This window comes from Phyllostomus discolor, chromosome 9 (genome assembly GCF_004126475.2).
Source record: "Phyllostomus discolor isolate MPI-MPIP mPhyDis1 chromosome 9, mPhyDis1.pri.v3, whole genome shotgun sequence".
Taxonomy (NCBI): domain Eukaryota; kingdom Metazoa; phylum Chordata; class Mammalia; order Chiroptera; family Phyllostomidae; genus Phyllostomus; species Phyllostomus discolor.
Genome location: NC_040911.2, coordinates 75,360,481 through 75,383,660, shown reverse-complemented (window position 1 = coordinate 75,383,660; position 23,180 = coordinate 75,360,481). Strand labels below are relative to the sequence as shown.

The following is a 23,180-nucleotide window of genomic DNA, read 5'->3' as shown; positions in this document are numbered from 1 at the left end:
AGACAAAATTTTCTACCAGCAAAAAGATTATAACTTGCTTTATTGCAATATGTGCTTGTTTGGGGGGTCTGGAATCTGACCTGCATTATCTCTGAGGTATACCTGTCCCAGGCCAAGAATATGCTTTTTTTGTTGTTTTTTTTCTTCGGATTTTATTTATTTACATTTAGAGAGAGGGGAAGGGAGGGTGAAAAGGAAAGAAACATCTATATGCAAGGGATACATCAATTGGTTGCCTCTTTCAGGCTTCCAACTTGGGACCAGGCATGTGCCATGATTGGGAATCGAACAGGCGACCTTTAATTTTGCAGGCTACCAATTGATACATCAATTGGTTGCCTCTTGCAGGCTTCCAACTTGGGACCTGGCCTGCAACCCAGGCATGTGTCATGATTGGGAATCGAACAGGTGACCTTTCATTTTGCAGCCTGGCACTCAATCCCCTAAACCACACAAGCCAGAACAAAGATGTACTTTGTTAATGGTCTTTTTCTTTTAAACAACTTTATTGAGGTACGATTGTCACACAATAAACTGCACATATTTAAAGTGTGCAATTTGATGTGTTTTAGATGTATACACCAGTGAGAACTATCAGCACAATCAAAATAACATCACCACCAAAAGTTTCCTCTTGCCCTTTGTAATTCCTTAACCACTGTCCTTTAGCCAACCATTAACCTGATTTCTGTCACTCTAGATTAGTTTACATTTCCTAGGATTTTATCTGATGGAATCTTACTGTAGGAGCTGGATTTTTTTGGTTGGGGGGGGTGGTATGGGTGGTGGTAGAGGAGCCTCTCTTGCTTGTAATTGAGAGCCATCTTTGATTTTGTATCAGTAGTTACTTTTTAATCACCCAGCAGTATTTCACTGCATGGAAATAAAGTGACTTATTTTACCTTAACCAGTGGAAGGGCATTTGGGTTGTTTTTATTTTCACAGCGTTCTTTTCACATTGCCGTGTTTTTCTCCAGTTTATTTGACTTAGGGGGGAAAAAAAGGCTCATGACTTAGTGGCCAGACCTTCTACATACAGTGAAACCAGGAGGTGACAGGGATAAAATGTGTTTGTATTGGGACTTTACTTTTGCCATTGTGCAGTTTATGAATTGTTTTCTGAGTAAAACATGTCATAGCTTTTTAAAAATACAAAATGTATGCACTGACTTTTTAGTGGATTGTCTCTCTTAATGTGTACATGTCTAGTTACTTTAAGCTTTATTAAATCTTTAAAGTCTACTATTTATATATTACTCTTTAGGGATTGAGGATAGTAACTCATGCACATTAAGTAACCTACTCATTAAACAGTACAGTTGAGATCTATGAGGTCAATCTTAAAATGTCATAAAACTCCCTTTTGTCCATAAATGGAGAGTACCACTCACATCTAATGTTTATGTAGGTACATTTCCAAAGTTTTTTTGCTTCTATTTTAGCAAAGCAGTGCCTTGTGTTTATTATGGTATTGACATTTTGTGCCTGAATAAATCAGAGCCAGTAACTAAAATTGAATACGCCTTATATTAATCATAGGATAATATATATATTATAGTTATAGTACCTTGGGCATTTAAAAGTTTATTTTGGTCATTATTTTTATTTATTCTCAAGATATAAAAGATTGGATTTTTTGTTTTGCAGTTTTAGAAATATTTTTACTTTACATGTAGTAGAAGTTACTCTTAGATGTAAATTTCATGAGTTTTTACCAATGCATTGATCATGTGACCACCTCTCAACCAGGATGCCGAACAGTTACAACATCCCCCTTCCCAATTCCCTTCTGCTACCCCCTAGTGGTAACTCTTCTCCACCCACACATGGCAGTCAATACCTCTATAGTTTTTGCATTGAAATGATTAGATTTTAAGATGATTGCATTAGTCATTATCAGAAGTTTTTTTTCTTATGGTTAAGGTGGCTGGAAACAGTGGTTATCAGCGTGGAACTGGGACTGATGGTATTTTGTCTTCTGCCCTCCACGTTTCTGATGATTATGGTTTACAGAGACTGAGCACTCACTGAGCCGAAGGCACTGGACCAAATATTTATTACATATCTGATCTCACATTAATCCTCACCTCCCTTGGGATAGACACTCATAATCATCATAGATTGAAAACCAAACAAAAAAGACTTGCAGGAGTTGACTAGTCTTTTGGAGGTCACGGGAAGGGACAGATTTTGAACACGTGTGTTTTACTAGGACCTGAGGACTTGACTGCCCCATGTGGTAGTGCCTATGTCTGTTTCTGACAAAGTATTGGCTTGGCCAAAAAAGTTTTAGTTTTTTTCCATACAATGGCTCTGCTCTAGCAGTGCTTAGTTGTCTTTAACTTCATTCGAAACAATTTTGTTAGATTGTATTGTGACAGCTGTCATATCAGTGTGCGTTTTTAAAAAAACTTATCAAAATTGGTGAATTTTTGTACAGCCATTTTAATATTGAAGATGGAAGAAAATATGCAACACTTTCAGCATATTATGCTTTATTATTTCAAGAAAGGTAAAAATGCAATGAAACACCAAAAAAGATTTGTGCAGTGTATGGAGAAGGTGCTGGGATGGATCAGATGTGTTAAAAGTGGTTTGCGAAGTTTCTTAGTACTATTTATGTTTTGGCCAAATAACTTTTTGTTGTGGGGCTGATGCACTGGAAGATGTTTAGCAGCACCCCTGGCCCTACTACCCACCTCTACCCACTAGAATCCAATAGCAGGAGATAGCTGACATACTAAAAATATCCAAATCAATAAAGTTATTGGTGAAAATTAAAAATGTTTCTTTTGCCCTGGCTGGTATAGCTCAGTGGATTGAGCCTGTGAACCAAAAGGTAGCTGGGTCAATTCCCAGTCAGGGCACATGCCCGGGTTGTGGGCCAGATCCCCAGTAGGGGGTGTGTGAGACACAGCCACACATTGATGTTTCTCTCCCTCTCTCCTTCCCTTCCTCTCTCTATAAAAGTAAAAATAAATAAAATTAAAAAAATGTTTCTTTTATTTTATGGAAAAAATAAATGGACTTTTTGGCCAACCCAATATTAAAAATTAGACATTGTCTGTTAGTGAAGCATCCTCTACAGCTCTGGATGGGGTTTTTTTTGTGGGTACAGGGGAAGAGGAGAACCATACGATAAGTCTACTGACTGGCTTAAGGGTATAGAGTGACTAAAAGAACTGTTGTGTGGAATTAATCATAGTAGAGGAATTTAGTATTTGACCAACGTTTAGAGACGCAGAAAAGAAAAAAAAGTCCTAATTTTTTTTTGCCACTTTGCAATATCCCCCTCCCATTGTTGGAGCTTCCCTGTTTGTTTCATTTTGTTTTTCCCTTTTTTGTAAACTGACTTTGGCTTTCAAAATTGCCATACAAATAATAGGAAAAGTTGATTCTGTTTTACACTGAAGTTGCCTATTCAAACTTTATCTAGGCTGTCGCCAGTGAGACCTTTGCTCATTTGTCATTTTCCCTGGTATTTTGTTAAAGTTTATGATTTCTTCCTTGATACTTTTTTTTTGTGATAAATTTGAAAGAAGGGGACAGGGAATGAAATGATTTCTCATTCTTGAATTATGGTTGTTCTTCAGAAGTTCTAGACGTCTGTTGTTTTCGGTTTTGCTCCCATAGATAATGAAAAATTTTTTAAGATGATAGGAGGCGGTATAATAATTTTCTTGATAGAATTTGAAGTTCAGAGATTGGAAACCTAAAGTTGTTTTCTGGTCTTTTTAATCTGCAGTGGTTGTTTTGGCTGGTGACACAAGCCAGCAGTGCTAAAAGAAGACAAATGTGAATTTCAGAGTGCCTTGGATTTTTCCCACAGAATAATCTAGGAGGTCATTGACTTTCTTTATTAGAGTTTATCTCTGCTTTGTATTTAAATGACAGGGCAGTTTTGTGATATTGTTTAATCTATTTCCACTCCCTCCCCCAAATTAATTTTCTTAAGGATCTTAAGATCTTTCCCTTTCTACTAAAGACACGTGTACACACGTATTTTTGGTGGGGTCATACGCTATCAGAGTCCCCTCTGTAAAAGAATGCCTGTTTTCAGGCCAGAGAAAGTACGTTCAGGAATGAAAAATAGATGAGACAGTATTTGTAAGATTTATAATATACTTTAACTTGTTGGCATGCTTATGCAAATTACATGCTTTTAGATATTTGGAAAATTGACCTTTTTGGAGATTGTCCTGATGTTTTGAAAAACATACAATAAAATAAACATTCCACTGAATTTAGTCTTGAACTGGCTGGTCCGATATCGAGGCTGTTTAACCTTTATCCTTTAAACCCCTGGCAGGAAGCATGCTGTTCCCTCCTGAAAGCAGCTTTAAGGGCCTAGCCAAGTAAAATTTTAAGATGCATTCTTTCTTTTTGTGTGTGTGAACATTTTATTTTTTAGTGATCAGTAAGACAAGTCTAGAAAAACCTCAGGATGTTCCCAGGTTTAAAACTTAATGCAGAGGCTATTAATATCTTTTCTATTCAAATGGATGTTAGAATGCCAGTATTTTATTTTATTTTAAAGGTTTTATTTATTTATTTTTAGAAAGGGGAAGGGAGGAAGAGAGGGAGAGAAACATCCTTGCATGCTCCCTACTGGGGACTTGGCCTGCAATCCAGGCATGTGCCCTGACTGGAAATCAAACTGGTGAGCCTTTGGTTCACAGGGTGGCACTCAGTCCACTGAGCCACACTACCCAGGGCAGAATGCCAGTGTTTTAAAGTTAAAAGAAATTACATACTGAAAAATTCACATTTATGGCCTAAACTTAAACCACACCTCTGATCTCTTGCCCATTATTTTCAGTACAAAACACTTTGATCTCTATTTACATATTTATATGTGCTATAAGTCTCTGAACTTTGGCTTCATGATACATGTAGTTCAAGTGTTATTTATGTATTGAAATAGGTCCAGTGCTTTGACTTCCCTTTAGAAAGACCTAATGTGGAATTTGGGATTTGGGGACAGTAAAGATGCATTAGATAAATAGGTATATATCTAAAAAAATAATAAATTAGCATAGTCTATAGCTGCTGATTTAGTAACAGCAACAGAATCAAGTCAGCAAACTTTTGATGCAGACCTGTGCCATGTAGCATGTATCAAAGAGGATAAGAACAGACCTCAGGAAGCTTAAGTTCCTGTTAGGCAGAGAGATGGAAGCTTAAGCTCCCCTTAGGGGAGAGAGATGGAAGACCCAGTTATCTGTAATTCGGTGAACTAAGTGTGAGAGTAAAGGTGGTGTAAGATGCAGGTGTGGTTTGGAGAAGGGCGTCATTCACTCTGGAGATTCATGGGTAGCTCCAGGGAACAGGTGGCTTCTGAGTTGGGTTTAGAGGATAACTTGCTTTAGGAGAGAGGATGTCTTGTAGTACAGCATGCCTGGCTGAAGGTGGGGCGAGCTGGACCGGCATATTCAAGAACACGTATCAAAGCTTGGCAGTGTGGAGGCATTGAAGCTGTGAAGTTGCCTGAGCGGTGAGATGGAGGCATGGGCAGGAGCTGACCAAGGGCCTGTGGTGCTGGGGTGACCCCAGTGAGGAGTTTTGAGTAGGAGACTCCTGTTTCAGTGCCTATAGTGATGGTTTAGGGGGATGGAAAAATGCAAGGGTGGAGACAGGAGGTACTTTAAAAGGATATGGTTGTGGAAGAACCTGTAGGATAACCAGATCTTTGGGGTCTGGGACCTCCTAGCAGATGATTTTGTCTTCCTGTGGGGCAGGCTGTCATTGTCATCTGTTTTCTCTCAGATGACAGCTGTGTGTATGCAGTAAGAGAAGAGAGCAGAGTGTGTTGTCCTCCAGATTCCCTGGTAAACGATCTTTCTGTATTTAGACTTCATGCTTCCCAGCGTTTATAAAAGAATGGTGATGGACATGCCCCTCTCCTCCCCAAAGGAGGTAAGAGACTAGTGGTTGGAGGTAGCACAGTGTTTGTCAAGGCATACATCATAGTAGGAATCAGTAAACTACCCCTTACCACCTTGCCAGAGGCCTGACTGGGAGGCAGAGGTGCCTTGCTCTGGGCCCTGTCTTTGCCTATTTTTCTGTTGGATTATTTTATTTTACATACTCATCCATTTCTGGTTATGTATCTTACAAATATGTTCTCCCAGTTTGTGGCTCCCTTCCCATTTCTTTCTGTGTATTTTGATGAACAGAATTTTTATATCTTTAAGCTTTTTATTTTGAAATAATATAGATTCACAGGAAGTTGGCAAAAAAGGAAAATCCTGTATAGCCTTACTCAGTTTCAATTTCCTCCAATAGTGGCATCTTGCATAACTGTAATGCAAATAGTAAAACCAGAAAATTGACACTGGTACAATACGGAGAGCTTACTATGTTTATCTAGTTTTACATATATTCATTTAGTTCTGTGCAATGTTATCATGTGTGTCTATGTGTGTAACCAACACCACAGTCACAGTACAGAATTCCATCACCACAGTTTCCTTCCTGTTTCCTCTTATAGCCACATACCCTTCTCCATCTCTGATCCCTGGCAACCACTAATCTGTTCTTTACTTCTGTGATTTTGTTTTTTAAAGAATATTGTATAAATGCAACCATACATTATATAATCTTTTCAGTTTGTCTTCTTTTCATTCTGTATAATTTTCTTGAGATCCATTCAAGTTGTTGCATGTATCATTCTATTTTTTTGCTGAGTAATATCCCATGGTATAGATATACCACAATCTGTTTAAGCCTTCACTCGTGAAAAGGCATCTGGATTGTTTCTAGTTTTTGGCTATTATCAATAATGTTGCTATGAACATTTGTGAATAGATTTTTATGTGAGCCTAGGTTCTTGTTTCTTTGGGATAAATCCTAGGAGTGAAATTTTTGGATCATGGTAAGTACATGTGTAGTTTTATAGGAAACTGCCAATCTCTTTCCAGAGTGACTGTACCACTCTTATAGTCCCACCAGCAATGCATGAGAAATTTCATATAGCTGGATCTACCATTCTTTCTCTTTGTGGTTTGAAGTTGTTGTTTTTTTTTTAATCTAGTTAAAAAACTTCTTCCCTCCCTGGCTGGTATGGCTCAGTGAATTGAACACCAGACTGCTAACTGAAAGGTTGCCAGTACCATTCCCAGTCAGGGCACATGTCTGGGTTGTAGGCCAGGTCCCCGGTGGGGATACTCAAGAGGCAACCACACATTGATGTTTCTGTCCCTCTCTTCCTCCCTTCTCTTCTGTCTAGAAATGGATAAATAAAATCTTCAAAAAAAAAAAAAGCCAAACTTCTTCCTTTGAATTCGTGAAAATACTTTTGCAAAGATTCTAGTTTTCTTTTTTTTTTTTCATTCTCAGAAACATTGTTTTTGACTCAAATTCTTATAAAAGTTCTCTACAGTTTAGGACGTTCTTAGCTGACACATTACAGGTGGGGCCGGGGTAGAGGGGTGTTGGCTGAGAAGGAGGAATCGTTGAAGGAGGTGGAGGAGGATGCTCCAGGTGCCGAGGTGGTGGGGGCACGACCTGTGGAGAGGACCAGGGTGTGCACCCTGTTGCTGGAGCAAGGCTCCTCTGGGGTCTAGGACACAAAGTGCAAGCTAGAATGGCCATCAGGACAGGGCCAAGCCTCGCAAAGATTCTAGTTTTCTACCTTTGAGTTTCTATTTAGCCCATCTGTAATTGATTTTTTGTGTTGTGTAAAATAGTGATCCAATTTTATTTTTTTCCAAGTGGATAAGCACTTGTTGGACTACAGCTTATTGAATAAATAATCTCTTCGTTTTCTACTGATCTGCAGTGCTGCTTCTGTCATCCATTTCCACAAATGCATGGGTTCGTTTGTAGTCTATGTAATCTGTCTCTTTGGCCTGTTTGTTTACCCCTTTGCCAGTATATTATTTTATTTACTATCTCATTGTAGTAGTTTTGCTAAGTCTTTTTGCTCTTCCTTAGATTTCCCTTCAAGGTTGTGGTCAGAATTAAGTTTGAAGATCAACTTGAGGACTTCTTGCACATATCTTGCACATTAGTCTTTCTAAACTAATTCCTAAATGCTTTACATGTGTGGGATGATATTGTAATGTCTACGTTTTCTACCTGTTTGAAAGAAATTGGTTTAAGTTTCACCATCAGGCACATTTGCTACAGTTTTGCTTACTGCTTTATTTAGATTAAGAAATATCTTTCTATTCTCACATTTCTAATTTATTTTTACTTTTATCTACCTCTATTAAAATGATCATGTGCTTTTTTTCTAATTCTGTCTTTTAATATGATTTTTCTATTGTTAAACCAACTTTGCACTCTTCAGATAATGCTCACTTGTTTCTGGTATATTTTTTTTGTATGTTGCTGGATTCAGATTACTTCTCTTTGTTTAGCGTTCTTGTCTCTGTGTTCATGTAAAAAATTGGCTGTGATTTTCTTTTTTTATACTGCCCTTGTCTGGTTTTGCTAACAGGGCTTCAAAAAATGAGTTGGGAGAGGGTTTTTCCTCTTACTCTCTTTTCTGGAAGAATTTGTATACTAGCATTATTTGTTTCTTAAACTACTGTTGGATTTTGGGTCAGAGAGATATAGAAATGGAGAAGATCTTAAAGGTCAACCTTACAACATGATTTTAATGGTACTAGGACCCAGTGATTTCATTGTTAAAGAAATTCTAATCCTGAAGTAAAGCAAACAATGGTTTTATTTTCTAAGTCAGAGGGCCCAATCCCTTCACACTGAAGCTCATACAAATCTATGTAAAAGAGACTTGGAAAACAACCCATTAAACTGACACACCTTGGTCCCTTAGGTTTCTAGGCCTGTATGATTAAGTTGAAGAACTGGGAAAGGGCACCCCAGGAGAGAGACTGACGGCAACCTCACAGGCCCCAAAATGGAGCAGATCTGTGTATGAAACAGAACTTCAGAGCATTGTTAAGATGTATGTGTTGCCCACTGTGATGATGGATGATCATTTTCATCTGGAATATCAAAGAAATATTCAACATATGACATATTTATGAAAATCAGTAGTTAATATATTTTTGGAAAATTTTCCTAAAAGCAGCAAAGATAAATGGTGGAGTGCATAAATGACTCATCTATTATCTGGAGTATTTCTTCATCCAACAGACATTTCTAGAGCACCCTGTAGTGTTCAAGACTGCTCCAAGGGCTTTTTACTGTTGAGAACCCACTCTTTCTACGATAGGTTAGTGTGATTTTACCTTATTTGGGACTTAGCAAATTGGTTCCTTTCATTTCAGATTTCAGTTCACCATGTAGTTCATTTCCACCACCTGTGTGTACCTAATGCTATAATGAAACAAAGGAAATGTGCCTTCTTTACCTAAAATGACTTCAGCAAATATGCAGGCTCAAAGTCTATGCAACTGCCTGTCCAGGTATGTTATAGGCTTTATCTTGGTAGACTTTATTTTTTGTTTATGAAGAAGTGTACCATGTCATACCACTGTGGTAAATTAAATTAATTCAAACCACATTTTCCTTAGCTATAGATCCCCCTGCCCCCACAACTCTTGTCTCTTTGGTTAGCAGGAGAGAAACACTACTAACATGGCTTTACTTGAAGTCATACTCTGTGTTGGGACTTGTGCTTTGGCAGGGTGCTTAGGGAGGAAGGGCACAGCTCTCTGACAGCCCAGTTAACAATTGACCTTGGCAGTGCTGCAGGTAGCAGGTGGTGCTCATTTGCCCTCAGTGAGCTGACAAGACTCTTCTCTCCTCCTTGGTCCTCACATGTGAGACCCTGGCCTGGTCCCCCAAATTCGCACTAGGGGAATAGATGGCAGAACTAGGAGCAGATGGTTGTAAGGCTTCTTTTGGTCCTAAAAATGTGATTTTTTTTGAGGCTCCAGACATTGTAGAAACAAATGAAAAAAAATATACATTGAGAGGCAGAATGCCACATGTCATTTAAAAATGAATTAAACATATGCAAAATGTATTATACAGTTCCTTTTTCTCATGCAGCCTATTTTATATTTGCAAACCACATTATTTTATATATGATTAGTTCTGGATTCCTACAGATTCCATTTTTAAATTTGGACTTTGGTGATACTTTTTAAAGAATCCAGTTCTTTAAAAGTAAATGCAGCTGCTCTTCACCAATAAAAATTAAAAGTAAAAAAAAAAGTATTTTAAAAAAGAGTCTACTAAAACCTTGTTGTAAGTCGAAAATTTAACTTGCACTGCAATATGGCTTGTGATCTATCTACTAGCAGATAAGGTCTGAAAGCGTCACCACAGCCTTCATTGTTGTCCACGTGTCCTTCAGGGAAAAGAGTACATATGGGAAAACCAGTATATAATTTGAAACATATCACACATGCTTCAGCTTTCGTTGGGCACTTGCTGACAAAACTCTCCCTTCCTTTTCTCTGTTTAGCTGAACCATTTGAATATCCTCAAAGTACTCCCCTGTAGTAGGGGACTCCCTAAATTCTTAGCAGAAGTTATTTAAGCCCAATTTAAAATATTTAAGGGAACTGATTTTATGTTTACCAGGCTCAAATAGTATAATTTTAAGGATCTATCTAAAGTTTTCAGGACATCCTTCATAAATTGTTTTCAAATACATGTTGCTGATTTTCCAGGAATTCAGTTTTTTGAGTAACACCTGTGTCTAAATGGGTTTGCTTAGGTGAACATCAGTACGTTTTCTAAATCCATATGCATTACATTATTCAGAAAATAGAAATGAAGAATTTAAATGATTTAGGGTTTGGATAAAGATATTTTTCTCCATTTAAAGAATTAGATTAGAATAAAATGTTACCATATTTTCAAAAAATCATTGAGTAGGTAAAAGTAATTGTTAACATTTGTCAAGGGCCTAGTGTTTATAAGTGATTGTACTGGGGGTCTTCATATGTCATTTTACTTAGTCCTTTCAGTAATTTCAAATTAGATATTACTATCCCTATTCTATAAGTATGTAGCATAAGTAATCTGGGACACAGAAATAAGTGGGTTTTTTTGTAATAAAACCAAATACTCTAAAACATTATGGTACCCACGAATCACTAGTGTCTGTTGAGCATGTGACATGTGTCTAGTTCAAGTTGAGATGTCCTGGAAATATAAAATGCACACCTAATTTCAAAGACTTAGCTGAAACACCAAAAGTGTAAATATTTTTATATTGATTACATGCTAGAATGATGTTAGATTTATTGGATTAAAGTGTTAAAATTAATTTCCCTTCTTTCTCTTTATCTTGTTATCAAATGCAGCTACTAGAAAACTTAAAATTACACCTATGGCTTGCATTGTATTTCTATTGGACAGTGCTGCTCCAAAAGTATTTGCACACAATTTCAACAGGCAGACAGTTACATGCACAAGGCTTGCAAATAAATTGTGTCATTCTTCCCACCCCATTTCTTTCTTTATATCAGCTCTCTTCAACTTTCTTCAGGTAGGAGGAGAGTTTCACACTTAAGAATTTGTTTTATCACTAAATTACATACTGTATTTCTGCTCTATTACTACAGTTGTGGTGGTTATTGTTTTTTTTATTAGCTTTAGGCCTTGCTTCTGAAACATTCCATTAACATTAAAGGGAGCTTTTGCTCCCTTTACTTGCTCCCCATCTTCATGATACTGTTTTAAACATAATATTCTTTAGCTCAGGATTCAGTGTGATCATCATTCTAAATGCTGGTTGTAACTGAACTGTGTATGAAGGACTCTTTATTTTTTATTTTCTGCACAATTTTTGTTTATCCTGGAATCAGTAATCGCCTTGTTATTATTCAGTTGCTTAGTTTTCCATGAAACTCTCCTAATTGAATTTCATATTTCTCACCAGTTGAAGATACATCTCTTGGAACCTTGTATCCTGCTCTAGCCTGCACTGATGGTTGTCTCTTGGTTGAGCCCACCAGGGATGGTCTCATGCAGGGATCTGCGTTCAACGTGATCCTGAGATGTTCTCTGTCTTTAGCCTGTCTCAGCCTTCCTGTTTCCTGTATCTTCCTCTTTCTTGGTTAATTTCCTCATTTTGGTGAAGTACATCTTATGCTTCCTGAGAAAGGGTGCCTGAGTCTTAAATTGTTTAAGACCTTGCATGTCTAAAAATACCCCTGCTTCATTTTTAAGTGCACTTGGAGGTTGGAAACAATTTTCTTCAGAAATTTGCGGATATTTGTCTCCAGAGGTGCTGTAAGCAATTTGTGGCCAAATATTCTCTTACCACCCTCTCTTCCTATCCCTCATACCCCCAACCACAGCATTTAAAGATTTTTTTTGTCACTAGTACCTGAAATTTTACTGATATATCTCCCAGTATGGGTCAGATTCCATCCTAATTTTCATGTGTTGGTCCTCTTATTCTGGTTCTTCAATTTTTAATTTAGTCTCTCTTATTTTTGCTGAAGTTTCTGAATGACTTACTGAACCTGATCTTCTAGCTCTTCTATTAAGTTTTTTTAAGTTCAGCTATCATAGTTTTAATTTGTTGTTTTCCAAAAGTTCCTTTTTTAAAAGTTATTTATTGCTTTATGGGTGCAATATCTCCTGTCTCCCTGATAGTAATGTTAGTTTCTTTTTTAAAAAAGTTTCCTTTTCCTTGCATAATCTTGGTTTCAGCCAAATAGTGTTTTTTTTTCTCTCTTTGTTTTGCTTCTTTCATGAAAGATTCTTTCCTTAGATGGCAGGTTATTCCTGATTGTTTACTTGTATTTGACAGTGGACATTAAAAAGATGGAAAAGTTAGTTCTTCACACAGATGTGGAGCTTATGGGTGTGGGCTTCACTTCAGAGCCGTCTGTCTAGGCTCTTTGGGGAATACCTGACGTCAGTACTTAAACCCTGCCTTTTAGGTTAGTCCAGTTCCCTGAGTGGGAAGGTTTTAGTCTCCCATTTGGAGAGGCTAGGCAGGGTAGAGAAGGTGTATTAGTCAGTGTTCTCCCGAGAAACAGACCCAGTAGAATAAATGCACACATACACATATCCATATGCATATCCATATACGTGTGTGTGCATGTGTGTGTGTGTGTGTGTGTATATATATATATATATATATATATATATATATAAAATGGGAGTTGGCTCATGTGATAATGGAGACCAAGAAGTCTCATGATTAGCTGTCTGGAAGAGCCAGGAAAGCCAGTGTATAATTCAGTCCAAGTCCAAAAGCCCGAAACCCAGGAGTGCTAATGTGAGGACAGAATGAAGATGGGTGTCCCAACTCAAAGAGATCAACAGTTCACCCTTCTTCCACCGTTTTGATCTGATGGGCTGTCAGTGAATTCAGTGGTGCCCACCCACATTGGAGAGGGCCATCTGCTTTACACATTTACCAGTTCAAATGCTAATGTCCCCCCAAAACACCCTCACAGACACACCAGAAATGTTTTACTAGTTATTTGGGTATTCCTTAGCCCAGACAAGTTGACACACAAAATCAATCATCATAAGGGGCACAGGGGCTAGAGAAGGTATCAGTCAGTTTATAAATATTCCCTTGATTTATCTTTTTACAGTAAGATACTCCCCCTTCCCGCAACCCCCCAAACACACCTTATACTTTGCCTGGTGTTTCTAGACAAGAGATCCTTGTGTCTTACCTTCTCCAGAAAATAATTCTCCAGGCTTCTGCAAGTGTGGGAGAGAGCAGTTGCCTGGCTGTGCACAGTAAAGGGAGTGTTAAGTACTTGATTCTTTTTTATTGCCGAATAGTATTCCACTGTGGGTACATAACCACATGTAGTTTATCTATTCATCATTTGATGGACAGTTGGGTTGTTTCCATGTTTTGGCTATTTGAATAATACTGCAGTGAACATTCCTGTATAAATTTTTTATATGTATCCATATATACATATATCCATGTATGTATATATGTTTTTATTTTCTTTGGTACATACCTAAGAATGGAAAAGTTCCTATGAGCTATATATGAGAGTTCTAATTTATGTTTACCAATACTTGTTATTGTTGTCTTTTTTATTTTAGCCATCATGATGGATGTTAAGTGGTAATTGTGGTTTGATTTGTTTTCTTGATGACTAATGATATTGAGCATCTTGTCTTTAGCTTACTAGCCATTTGTGTATCTTCTTTGGAGAAATGTCTATTCAAATCCTGTGTCCATTTTTAAATTGGGTGATTTATCTTTTTATTGCTGAATGGTAAGAGTTCCTTGTATATTCTGGATATGAATCCATTATCAGATATAGGATTTAATAGATATTTTCTCTCATTCTGTGAGTTGTCTTTTCACTTTGTTGGTAATATCCTTTGAACTACAGAAGTTTTAAATTTTGATGAAATCTGCCTTAACCATTTTTTTCTTCTGTCACTGTGCCTTTGGTATTATATTTAAGAAATTATTGCCTCATGCAAAGTTACAAAAATTTACATGAATATTTTCTTCTAAGAGTGTTATAGTGTTAGCCCTTGCATTTAGGTCTTTCATCCATTTTTAGTTAATTTTTGTATATAGCGTGATATAGAGGTCCAGCTTTATTCTTTTGCATGTAGATATCCAGTTGTCCTGGTATTGTTTGTTAAAAATCAATTGACTATAATGATAAGGGTCTATTTCAGGACTCTCAATTTTATTCTATTGATTTATATGCTTTTCTTATGCTAGTACTAAACTGTCTTGATTGCTGTAGACTTGTAATAAGTTTTCAAGTGGGAAAGTATGAAGCATCCAACTTTGTTCTTCTTTTCCAGATTGTTGGGAATACTCCCGATTCCTTGCATTTTCACGTGAATTTTAGGTAAGTTTGTCAGCTTTAATAAAGAAGTCAGCTGGGATTTGCTAGAGATTGTGTTGAATCTTTAGATCCATCTGGGGAGTATTGCTGTCTTAACAATATTTAGTCTCCCAATCCTTGAACATGGGATTCCTGTCTATTAAGTCTTTAATTTCAGTAATATTTGATAGCTTTGGTGTACAGATCTTGTTCTTATTTTTAAAAATATTTTTGTAAGTATTCTTTCATGTAAAAAGAATTGTTTTCTTAATTTCATTTTAGGATTATTCATTGTAGTATATAAAAATATAGTTGAGTTTTTGTAAAGATTTTATTTATTTATTTTTAGAGAAGGGGGAAGGGAGGAAGAAAGCGAGGGAGAGAAACAGCCATGTGTGGTTGCTTCTCACACGCCCCCAACCGGGAGCCTGGTCCACAACCCAGGCATGTGCCGTGACTGGGAGTCCAACCTACAGCCCTTTGGTTCGCAGGCTGGCGCTCAATCCACTGAGCCACACCAGCCAGGGCTAGTTGATGTTTTAACAATAATTTATACCTTACAATCTTGCTGAACTTGTTTATTTCAGTAATTTGTTTTTTATTCTTTAGAATTTTCTACATACAAGAGCATGTCATTTGTTAATAGATATAGCTTTACATCTTCTTTCCCTGTCTGGATGTCTTTTATTTGTTTGTTTGTTTATTCATTTGTTTATTTCTGCCTTCCTGCCTTCCTTCCTCTCTCCTTCCCTCCCTTCCTTCCTTTTTTGCCTAATGCCATGGCTAGAACCTCTAACACTGTTGAGTAGAAGTGGCAACAGCAGACATCTCTGTCTTTTACTCATCTTAGGGGGGAAAGCATTCAGTTTTTCACCATCAAGTATGATTTCAGCTATGGATTTTTTTATAGAGGTTGTTTATCAGGTTAAGGACATTTATTCCTAGTGAATTGGATTTTTTAAATCAAAACTGGATTTTGTTAATATTTTTTAATTCGAGATGATCATGTGTTTTTTTTAAGTTATTAGTATAGTGTATTATATTGATTAATTTTCAAATGTTAAACAAACTTTATATTTGAAGGATAAATCCAACTTGGTTATAGTGTGTAATTATATGTTTTTATATAGTGTGTAATTATATGTTTTATATGTAATTATATGTGTAAAGATATGTATATCTTTTTATATGTTGTTAAATTTGATTTGCAGTATTTTGTTGGGGATTTTTGTGTCTTTATTCCATAAAGGATTTTGGTATACCTAATTTTCTTGAGGTGTCTCTATTTGGTAGTGGCACTGGGATAATAGTGTCTTCTAAGAATGACTTGAGAAGTTTTTCTTTTTGGGGGTGCAAAATTGGGTAAAGTTTTTTTTTTTTTTTTTTTTTAATATATTTTATTGATTATGCTATTACATTTGTCCCATTTCCCCCCTTCTCTCCCCTCCACCCTGTACCCCCCTCCCACCCACATTTCCCCCTTTAGTTCATGTCCATGTGTCATACTTATGAGTTCTTTAGTTTCTACATTTCCCGTACTATTCTTGCCCTCCCCCTATCTATTTTCAACCTACATTCTATGCTACTTATTCTCTATACCTTTTCCCCCTCTCTCCTCCTCCCACCCCCCTGCTGCTAACCCTCCATGTGCCCTCCATTTCTGTGGTTCTGTTCCTGTTCTAATTGTTTACTTCGTTTCTTTTGGTTTTGCTTTAGGTGTGGTTGTTGATATTTGTGAGTTTGCTGTCCTTTTACTATACATGTCTTTTCTTTATCTTCTTTTCTTAGATAAGTCCCTTTAGCATTTCATAAAATAAGGGCTTGGTGATGATGAACTCCTTTAACTTGACCTTATCTGAGAAGCACTTTATCTGCCCTTCCATTCTAAATGAGAGCTTTGCTGGATAGAGCAATCTGGGATGTAGGTCCTTGTCTTTCATGACTTGGAATATTTCTTTCCAGCCCCTTCTTGCCTGTAAGGTCTCTTTGGAGAAATCAGCTGACAGTCTGATGGGAACTCCTTTGTAGGTGACTGTCCCCTTACCTCTTGCTGCTTCTAGGATTCTCTCCTTCGTTTTTACCTTGGCTAATGTAATTATGATGTGCCTTGGTGTGTTTCTTCTTGGGTCCAACTTCTTTGGGGCTCTCTGAGCTTCTTGGATTTCTTGGAAGACTGTTCCCTTTGCCAGCTTGGGGAAGTTCTCCTTTATTATTTGTTCAAATACGTGCTCAATCTGTTGCTTTTCCCCTTCCAATTCTGGTACCCCTATAATTCGGATATTGGAACGTTTAAAGGTGTCTTGGATGCTCTTAATCTTTTCCTCAATTTTTTGAATTCTTATTTCATCATGCTTTCCTGCTTGGTTGATTCTATTTTCCTTCTGGTCCACTGTATTGTTTTGAGACTCATATTCCTTCCTTTCACTATTGGCTCTCCTCCGCGTGTCTTCCTGCATCTGTTTTATGGTAATCTGCATTCTTTCATCTAAATTTCGACCAAAATCAACCAGTTCCGTGAGCTTTCTGATCACCAGTGTTTTGAACTGCGCATCTGATAGACTGGCTAATTCTTGGTCGCTCAAAAGGATGAGTCCTGGGGGACTGATCTGCTCTGTTGAAAACATGGTTTTTTTTCCCCCTTGTCTCTCCTTTTTTTTTTTTCTGGTCTGGTTGCTCTAGTTACGGTGGGGGGCGGAGCCTTAGGTGCTCACCGGGGCTGGGCACCCCAGTCGCTAGATTGTGACGTTATAAGTGGGGGCGGGGCGGAGCGGGAGCGGGGCGGGAGAAAACAATGGCGGTAGTTCTGTTCCTCTGGGCTCAGGCCCTTGTCTGGGCTTCTGGGCCGCGAGCTCTGCCCTGGTCCACAATCGCTACCCCTCTGGGTCTGCCAGCCGCAGCTTGCGTACTCAGGGATCACCGCTGCCTTCTTGCACCCCGGATGGCTTTTGCGCCGATTTCGCGCCAAACCTTCCCCCGACCTCCGCGCGCCGCCGACCCGAGCCAGCCCCGCGCCTGCCAGGCTTGTGTTTTCCTACCAGTCCGATGAATGCGTCTACTTCAACTTCTTGGCTGCCCGACTTCCATTCAGATAAATCCTCTGCCGGATCTGGGTGTTATTCTGATAGTAAATTATTGTTGTAAATTATTGGTTTTCTAATCTTGGTTGTGCGAGGAGGTACGGTGCGTCCACCTATTCCTCCATCTTGCCGGAAGTCGGGTAAAGTTTTTTTATTGGAAAACAAATATACAACTTGGGATGGATTTGATGCAGATTGTGCCATAAGCAGATTTTCTTTGTGGCTAAACAAAGTTTAAAGAGCAAGTAACAATGAAGGAAAATGTTTCTGGTACAGGGCCAGCAGTCCAAAAAAATAGTGTTTGAGTGTCAGGATAATACACCCATTCTGCAGTAGTGCAACTTTTAAGTACATATTGTTGACTGTCCATAGTTCACACAGATTTATAACCCCATACTTCAGCAACAACGTGCTGACAGTTCCTAAAGAAAACTACTTAAAGAAAGAGCACAACCCAGATGTTTTCTCATTTGACCAACTCCATCTGAATTTAGATGTGCAGAAGGGCTTAGGTATATCTAGAGTAAATGACAATCAACTTTTACTTGATCAGTTTTTCTGAAATGTTTCAGAACAGTGACAGTAAGATAAGGAAAGAAAACATGGAGGCATGAAGTCCTAATTACTATTTTTGCATATTTTTTTAACAGTAGTGAGAAACCTTTTATGGATGTTATAAACAAGGGAAAGGCAAATAAACAATTTTGTACCAGAAATTTAACACACTCAATTTGCTGTCAGTTCTTCCGGCTCTACCATTTCTACCAGCTCTTTATAGTTTCCTTGACTATCACCATCAGTGTATTTCCCTGATCGCTTCATCATCATCTTCATCTACTAACTTCTCTCCAAGGTGTGTCATTCTGTGGTAAAGCTCTGCTGCACTGATATTGCTATTGCCATCCTTATCAACAAACACGGAATGCTTCTCTGATTTCTTCTTCCCCCTCTGTGTCTTTCATTTTTTTTTTTTTTTTTTTTTTTTTTTGCTCTCATTGTCAGAAATACTAGAAAGTCAACTTTATTCATTGTGTCCTGTAACTGCTTCTGTAGGATTCTGCCCAAGAGACCTCATTGCAATTCCCAATTCCTTGTTGTTACAGTTCCATTGCCATCCTTGTCAAATAGAAAAAGCTTTGAATTCTGCAGTTGGTCAGCCATGCTGCAAGTGCTGCTGATCTATAAGATGTGACCACATAACCACTCAGCTTGCTTGCTCCACTTGGACTTGAGGAGTTCTTATGCTTCTGTTTATTTAAGAATTTGTGGTCCTGGCTGGTGTGGCTCAGTTGCTTGTAGTGTTGTCCTGTAGACTGAAGGGTCATGGGTTTTATTCCCTTGTTAAATCCCAGGTTCCGGGTTTGAGCCCCAGTCTGGGTGCATATGGGAAAGCACCTAATTGATGTTTCTCTCTCCCATCAATGTCTCTCTCTCCCTCTTTTCCTCCCTCCCTCCTTCGCTCCCATCCTCTTTCCCTCTCTATGTGAGAGCAATGAGAAAAAAAATCCTTGTGTGAATATAAAAAAAAGTGTTTGGGAAGGATTGGTATTAATTCTTCTTTAAGCATTTCGTAGAATACATCTGGGCCTGTGCTTTTCTTTATGGGCAGTTTTTTATTTATTTATTTATTTATTTATTTATTTATTTTTTAGAGAGGGAAGGGAGGGAGATAGAGACAGACAGACAGACATCAATGTGCGGTTGCTGGGGGTTATGGCCTGCAACCCAAGAATGTACCCTGGCTGGGAATCGAACCTGGGACACTTTGGTTCCCAGCCCGCGCTCAATCCACTGAGCTATGCCAGCCAGGGCTGATATGGGCAGTTTTAAATTACTAATTCAGTATAGTATTTTTGTTAAGACTAGTTATAAATGAACATTCATCTTCCAAATACCTATTGATATTTGACTGTTCAGCCAACCTTTTTCTCCCATATAGTATTCAAATACAAAGAAATTTTAACTTTCTTTTTTTCTTTTTTCCATTACAGGTCTGTAATTACTTTGGAATCATTAAGCATGGCATCAAAGAAATTTGCTGTTAAAGTAAGTAATGCTTAATAGCCTTCTTTAAAATGGTTAATCACTTTCTAGTATAACTAAATTCTATACTAATTGAAAATAGAAGCTCTGAACTTTTCTTGTCTTTCAATTTGGTTCTGCCCTGGTTGGTGTGGCTCAGTGGATTCAGTTCTGGCCTGTGAACCAAAGGGTCACTGGTTCAATTCCCAGTCAGGGGCACACACCTGGGTTGCAGGCTGGGTGCCCAGTTGGGGGCATGCAAGAGGCAACCGATTGATGTATCTCTCGCACATGATGTGTCTCTCCCTGGCTTCCCCCTCTCTAAAAATAAATAAAATAAAATCTTTAAAAACAATTTGTAAATTTGGTTCTCTACTGAAAACTTGAAGTAGGTGAGTGAAAATTTGTATGTTATGAAGGAGGTGGGGGAGAGAATTAGTAGTTCATATGGGTATGGGAGTTGCTTGCTTCTGACCAGAAGGCATAATTTGGTTTTTAATTTTAAAAATTGTTATTCACATTGCATGTCCATGACATAATTTTTGATTCTGATAAAGTGGATGAAGATAAAGAAGTAGGCATTAAATGCTGCACTGGGTAAATGCCAGGAGAGAGTTCTCTTGAATGGTTGCCCTCTTTGCTTTCCTTTTACAAGTGTCTTTTTTCTATCCCTCAATGGTTGGGGTTGGTATCTTCTCAGGTGTAAGAGTATGGGAGGATCATATATGAGGGAAGGATGGAGGAAGAACTGATAAATAGTGAGTGTAAGGTTTAGAAGATGCTTGTATATATAGTGGCTCTTCTCTAGGACATTTTCTCTATGTTACTGTTGTATTAAGTATGAATTTAAAACACCAAAATAGGCAAATTAGTTAACCAGATGAGATATTATTTAATATTATAGCCGTATCTTTTTAACATGTCAGTACTTAGACTTACAACATATTTATAAATTTTATTACTTACAATGATTTCTTTTATCCCAATGTGTTCTGTAGTGTTTCTCTCTGTGAGAGATAAATTGGTGAACTTTTACTATTTGCCTGTCTAAAAATCCATTTTGATCTTACTCTAGAAAAATATGCAGTTTGTTTTAGAATTCTAGGTTGAACATTATTTCTTCCTCAGCATTTTAGAGATATTTTCTATTATCTCTGGAATCTGTTATTGCAACTGAAAAATGTTTTAATTATAAATTTAATTTAGTGGATTAAAAATGAGCCATTTTATTGTTTCTCGTGATTCTGTAAGTTACCTGGTGTCAGTGGTCTGTCCTTTTGCTGCTGCCTGGGGCTGTAATTACATTGGCTCTCAAATTAAATAGAACATTGAAGATGACTACTCACATTGCTGTTAGTTGATACTTGAAATGGGTGGAATCATACCTGGGGCTGTTAATTGTTGCCCTTCCAGTTCTCATGTATGTGGCTGCTGTATGTGGATTCAGCTTCTCCTAACATGGTGATTGAGATTTTGAAGGATTTTATGAGATTTGAAGGATGGTGACCCACAGCCAGAGTTGCAAGAAGGAAGAAGTTTAATTTACCAGTCCTCTGAAGGCATCTGAAGTCTCAGGTGCCACTTTTGCTGCATTCTGTTGGTCAGAGCATTCTAAGCACAGCCACAGGAAGCTGCAACTCTCCATATAAGAAGCAACATGTACTTACAGGGGAAGGGGAAGATTGCTGGGTGCATCTCTGCAGACTAGTTACCACAGAAATGTGCTCTTCGCCTCACTCTGACTCCTTTCTTGGTTGTCTGTCTTGCTCTTCAGATTTATTTTTTTGTGTAATGTTCTGCAATTCTACAATTAAATCTTGAGGTACAGACTTGTGTTTATTTAGCTGGCTTGGGATGCAGTATATTGTACATCTTCATTTGGAAGATTCATATTTTTAATCAGTTTTGAGAAATCTCAATCATTTTCTCTTTGGGTAGTGCTTCTCTTTATTCTCTGCCTGCATAATCTAGGTTTCAGCCAAGAGGAACTTGGAAGTCTTTTATAGAGTTTGTTGGATAGTCTCATATAATAGTTTCTTATGTGCTAGAGGGATAATATTAACTTATCCAGGACTGAGCCCCTGTGAGTTGTCTTCTCAGAAAAGGACTGGACCTCTTGCAAAGCACTGCCCAAACTGGCTATGGCCTAGTAGAGCAGACAATTTTGGATGATCCCAAAGTTTGGACCCCAACCCTTAATTATGCCATGGATGGGTCTCTTGACTTTCAGTTCATACCCACCAATGTAACAAATTCTCTACCATATTTTCCCATCTCACAGTCACACCGTGAATGCTTAGAACCTAGCTTCTAATTCATTCCAGGCAGGGCAGTTAACCTAACCATGACTATCAAGCTAGCAGGTTAGGGATAACAGCAGGGTTCTAAAACATGTGAAACATTTTACACATCACATTGTGATTGTATGCCTGCCTCTGATCACACAGGCAGAGGGGCCAGTGCTTTCCTAACCATGCAGCTTAAAAGCCCTACAACCCAAGCACTGGGATCCCATTCTGAATATGACATCTCACCCTGCCAGAGTGCTATGCACTGCCTAGAGTGTCATCGTTGGAAGGAGGCATATACACTTAATGATGCTGTTACCATGTGATGAATGCTGTTCCAGCGGGCTTGTCTGAATGCTGCTAGGCTATTTGCCTTATTGTTTCTCTTCTGTATGCCTCTGTTGCATTCAGAGTTCTTTTTGTCAAACCTCTTTCAGTTAATTAAAACCTTTCATTCATGTTTAACCTGCTATTTAATCTGCATTTAATGTACTCTTTAACTTGTGTATTTTTAGTTACTGTATATTTCATTTGAGAATGTGTTTGGTTATTTCTTTTTAATTCAAATTCTGCCAGTTCTTTTTTTATATACTTCTCTTATTTTTCAACCTGTTTCCATTTCCTCTTTTTATGTCCTTCATAATTTTAAAGTAACTTATTTCATAGTCTATCCCTCCTCCCCTTCCCCACTGATAACCCTCCCTGTGATCTCCATTTCCGTGGTTCTGTTCCTATTCTAGTTATTTGCTTAGTTTGTTTTTGTTTTAGGTTCGGTTGTTAATAACTGTAAGTTTCTTGTCATTTTACTGTTCATATTTTTGATCTTCTTTTTCTTAGATAGGTCCCTTTAACATTTCATATAATAAGGGCTTGGTGATGATGAACTCCTTTAACTTGACCTTATCTGGGAAGCACTTTATCTGCCCTTCCATTCTAAGTGATACTTTGCTGGATAGAGTAATCTTGGGTATAGGTCCTTGCCTTTCATGACTTGGAATACTTCTTTCCAGCCCCTTCTTGCTTGCAAGGTTTCCTTTGAGAAATCAGCTGACAGTCTTATGGGCACTACTTTGTAGGTAACTGTC

General features: G+C 37.9%; 1 protein-coding gene across 1 annotated transcript in view; it reads left to right on the top strand.

Annotated features, from left to right (window-relative positions):
• The window catches only part of LOC114506943 (SLX4 interacting protein), a 216,348-nt gene that overhangs the window by 2,141 nt on the left and 191,027 nt on the right, over window positions 1-23,180 (top strand). Inside the window, exon 2 of the mRNA XM_028524891.2 lies at window positions 19,777-19,831. Within this exon, the coding sequence (XP_028380692.2) occupies window positions 19,805-19,831 (27 nt within the window). The 5' untranslated portion in view covers window positions 19,777-19,804. The remainder of the gene's footprint in view (window positions 1-19,776; window positions 19,832-23,180) is intronic.